Here is a 4,748-nt window from a genome sequence, read left to right as displayed (position 1 = left end):
ATATACAGGGTGGGGCAAAAGTCCCGCTACCATTTTGATTGCGTTATGTGACGTATAGCTCAGTTTAGCTTTAACCGTTGTGTTGTGTAGACGTCCAAATTTTATATGGTAGCGGGACTTTTGCCCCACCCTGTACATATCATATATTATACATATTATTTCTCGATTAATATATTAACTTGTTATTAACAATATTCACACAAAAATAGGAAATAATTTACCTCATATTAACTTTTCGTATTGACATTTCTCCGATCACTAGTGTCATTCGACATAGAAAGATTAACAATAAATATCGATCTACTATCATTCCTGTTAAAAGTAAAATAATGAAAAATATGAAAAATATTTAAGACTGAAAACATCGACGAATGCAAAAAGTGAGAGTTTTGTCATTCATCGTGAACGTGATGAGCACGAGCATCTGTCAGATTTCTGTTGACAGTAACAGTAATTTCGTAGTCATAATAGTGGATGCGACGCATGCCATACGACTGTGACTCAACTGCGAAGAATAACGCCAACCTATCCTATTCACTCGTAGGTCGCCAACTTATAAATACGGGCATTCCGATTGATCAAAGCAGGGGGTGGGTCAGAAAAAGGGCGTGCGGGACGTTTCTCATCAGAGAAACGTTACTTGGCGTCCACCATCACGTCGAAGAACGCTGAATGAACCGCGCTGCGAGTCAAACAATGTCGGAGTAATCATAAGAAAATATGTTGTGTCGTTACCTGGGTATGCAATTCGGAGGAGTACGATCAACTTCCCAGGTGGCGAACAACTTCATAGGAACAGGCCGGGTGGCCGGGGCTGTCACCTTCGTCCGCTCCGCCATTTTTCGATCCTGACGACTGCTGGCGGTGGCGGCCTACAAGACACGCACCACACGACGTCTACGTTCCACCGCCCAAGTCTCGCGCAGTCTCGCGGCTCGCAGACGACTATCAATGACCGTGAAGAGCGCGCGGCGCGGCGCGGCTCGACACCACACCACTCGACACGAGTGACGACTTGACGAGACGCGAGACGGGAGTTGACAGAAGCCTCGATAATAGCGCCACATCTTGCCCGTGTGCGATAACCGGAATGACAATTGTTGAGAATGGCCAAAAATGCCAGATTTACCTAATAGGTAAAATTTACCAAAAAAACCTTTGGGATCTTTGGAACGGGCCTAAGAAACGTACCGCGACGTCTCGTAAATTCGATATGAGGTTAATGATTGTTAATGATTTTTGACTTTTGACTAATGGCTGCGTTCGGGGAGCGCGCTGTCAGTGCTGTCTATCTTTGTTTTACGTCTATTAAACAATGGGTGCTTTCCATTTGATGACACAAGTCGACACAAGTGTCATTCTATCGTTCTTGACATTCAGAGAGTGACAAAGATAAAACGATACTTGTGTCATCAAATGGAAAGCATCCATTGAAGATGCTGAGAATGACACAAATTATAGTGGTTGTACCAAAACTCACTGCCGGCGATGAAAATCTACGGTTTACGTTACGTATACTACATTTTCAGAACTGGCAGTGAATTTTGGGACACAGCCAGTGTCTCCTCGAATGCACAACGCACCCATAGTCAAAACTTTCAAAATGATTGGGCCGGGATTATAGCAAAGTACGTTTTACTAATTTTCAAAGTCACTCACTCGATATCTGTTGGAAAAAATTTATTTCGAGAGAACCAAGATTCGTTAACATCTTATTTATTACAGAAGAAAAACAAAAGTCGGGTAGTAAAGATCCATCAAATGTAATAGACGAATTGTGGTTGGATTTTATTAGAAAAAAATGTACAGATATTAGTAGCCAAATAATAAATATTCACATTTCCTTCTCCTTGTTTTTATAAACGTTTTGCATTTACTACTTAAATTAGATGATATGACAACCACCACATTAAAACAGGTTGTATACCAGCCAAAGACAATATAAAGTAAAGCCGCCTTTTATTACCGGAAGCTGTGTAATTATGACCTTGTGGAATGACTCGTAATTTTAACGATCGCATCAAAAAGATAGCTAGAGAAGCACTGAAGTACAACAGCATTATGTAATAGCCAAATTTCCGAAATAACAACGATATCAATAGTGCCGCATTAATACCGACATATTTATAACCGCAATATGCCAATAAGTCTAGCGTTGCTAAACTCGTTTGGAGATTCATCAAATACAAACTCACAGTATGAACAAGTAATTCGATTAAACCCCAAGCAAGAGCAGAGCTAGCTAGAATACCTAGTTGTTCGTGAGTAAAACGTTCCTGCATGCCTAAAACTAATCCCGCCGTAGCAACGTATGTGAAAAACGCCATTGTAGGAATGTACATATCTGGCGCGTTAGTCTCATATCGTGGTTGCAATGGTACATCTTGTTCGTATTTTACAGACCAGTCCTATAAAAAGGAATTATTGAATTCTCAGTTATAATCAGATCAGTTGATCGAGAAATATTCTTTCAATTTTTATAAACATTTATTTCTACACACAACAAAAATATCTGTAATGAAATTATTTAATCTAGTACAATATATTGATCAATCTGTCTCTCTTTATTTAATGTCCTCTGTGAAACTTACCTTGTGAGTAAATGGGAAGAACAGCAGCATTAATTTTGCAAAAACATAATCGGTGTTTACAGCGAAGTAATATTTCATTGCTGAAATTGGCACATACTTTTCAAGATGCTGTTTTCCAGTACCAACTAATGCATTTCCATATTGCACTGCCATGTCTGTAACAACTGGTTGAGCTAAAAATTGTGTCGCAAATTGCGGGCCTGCAAACTCTCCTCCTTGATTATCGCTGGATGGATAATTTGACATTTGTGGATTAAATCCATATGGAGGAGGTCCTTGTCCAGGAACGCCAAAGCTATATTCAGGCATCGTACCATTATTCATGGGTACCTAAAACAACAGATTGCTCAAAAATATGATGTAATGTCAATTCTACAAGATATAAAAATATAAGCAACAAATTTCATTAATATGTGTAAACTTGACCTAGCAGAGAAGCAATTCTGTTCAAAGTTAGTCTGTCTTATAAGTACCATAAATAATAATCATAATCTAATTTATAAAATATACTAATTTATAAAATTTACCTGTTCATTATACATATATGGATTCTGTGCCATTGAAGGAGCTGGTGCAGATAAACCAGCTGACGGATCTAATAATCTCTTCGGTTTTCCTACCAATAAACAATTTATCTTTATATAAAATAAAAATAATAAAAATTTACTTAATTGTATGCTATGTGATATAATAAAATTGATGTTCTTATTATATTAGACTGAACAATAACATTAAAATTAATAATCTTATACTCATGTACACTCTCTCTCTCTCTTTCTCAAACATGTACTATAATAAATATTCTTTTGTTCTAAATTTTTATTACTTTTTTCTTTTTCCCTCTTACTCTCTCTCTCTCTCTCTCTCTCTCTCTCTAATTTTTAATTATAGATATATTTATTCCTTTTCAAACGTAAAAAAACAACATATTTCTGCTACTATAACATATGCAATATCTAGAAGTAGCAATCATGATATTACTCCTAAGAATGATCCATGCAATCAATCTATTCTGCATATTATTTTAATCTGCAATATAGGAATAAATATGATGAATATCATGAATATTATAAATATCGACAAATAGAATAAGTTTACATTTATCGTTCGTAGGTTATGCCTACCTCGACGTGCATTCGAATGATTGTAATTCATGTTTCTACGATGTTACGTTCTCAACGTTTCTTCAGTTATTTAACACGATAAGCTAAAACTTTGCTCGAATGAACGTGATTGAATTACTTGTAAATAACGAAATCAAAAACAACTTGTGCTATATATGGCCATATTCTGTCGTGTTCAGCTATGTTTCGCCATGTTCGCATCCTATCGATGATGGAAGGGATAACATAAGATCTGTTCGCGTTGCTTGCACTTTTTGCACCAAGCATCTTCGCTTTATTTCTCTTCGACGCGCCAATGTTTATTTCATTTTAAATGCAAAAATTTTTGGAAATTTTAAGCAAACAAATCTATAGTGTGTGCAGTTGGACATAAAGCTCTATATATCAAAATAGTGCATTTCTTTGATCTAAGCCGAAATACCGGCAGCTTTCCTATTAGCAGACAAAAGCCTGAGAGCGGCCATGCCTGGGATTTAGCTGTTATTTTATTTTGAAACGCCTCTATGTCTACAAAATGTGGACATTGAACTACGTAGTTAATGTTTATGATCCAGTCGGTAATGTTCACGATTTTTTGGATGTATTCTTCGCTATATTCCCAAATTTCGCTCTGTTAAATAGACAAAGACAAACAATCAGTCTGTCGGTGTTTGCAATAAGTCTTGTTACAAGATAACTTAGGGGCTCCGCACAATAAAAGGAACAGAGAACAGAGAATAAAAAAATTTTAACCTGTCAAAAACTGTGTATTCTACGATACATAATTTCTGATAGATTGAAATTCTTATTCTCTATTCTCTGTTCCCTGTTCCTTTTATTGTGCGAAGTCCCTCACAGTTTTGTCTATCTAACGAACCAAAATTCGTGGACATAGCCACAGACGAGATATTATTAAAGCCCGACATCCTTACGGGAGTTTGCGTCTTTGAGAATATTGAAATGATTAAGAGTCAAAAACTGATAATATTGTATTAATTTTATGATTTATTAGACGTAGTTTAATAGACGTATTTACGCATTTAGAATAATATTC

The 4,748-nt window shown here is 36.4% G+C and overlaps 2 protein-coding genes across 4 annotated transcripts in view; both read right to left on the bottom strand.

Annotated features, from left to right (window-relative positions):
* LOC108754780 (phosphofurin acidic cluster sorting protein 2) overlaps positions 1–839 on the bottom strand; it is a 13,575-nt gene extending 12,736 nt beyond the window's left edge. For all 3 annotated transcript variants that reach the window (XM_018497366.1, XM_018497367.1, XM_018497369.1), the window contains exon 1: positions 736–839. In XM_018497366.1, the coding sequence (XP_018352868.1) occupies positions 736–839 (104 nt within the window). The remainder of the gene's footprint in view (positions 1–735) is intronic.
* Positions 840–1,637: 798 nt separating this feature from the next.
* On the bottom strand, positions 1,638–3,950 carry LOC108754781 (protein YIF1B). Its single transcript, XM_018497370.1, has 4 exons — positions 3,716–3,950; positions 3,119–3,207; positions 2,592–2,921; positions 1,638–2,408 (listed from the first exon to the last, which is right to left on the bottom strand). Exons 1-4 carry the CDS (start codon positions 3,744–3,746, stop codon positions 1,881–1,883), a joined length of 978 nt encoding a protein of 325 aa, XP_018352872.1. The 5' UTR covers positions 3,747–3,950; the 3' UTR covers positions 1,638–1,880.
* Positions 3,951–4,748: the final 798 nt, after the last annotated feature.

The sequence above is a fragment of the Trachymyrmex septentrionalis genome, unplaced genomic scaffold, assembly GCF_001594115.1.
Source record: "Trachymyrmex septentrionalis isolate Tsep2-gDNA-1 unplaced genomic scaffold, Tsep1.0 scaffold80, whole genome shotgun sequence".
Taxonomy (NCBI): Eukaryota; Metazoa; Arthropoda; class Insecta; order Hymenoptera; family Formicidae; genus Trachymyrmex; species Trachymyrmex septentrionalis.
This window is presented reverse-complemented; position numbering and strand designations above follow the sequence as displayed.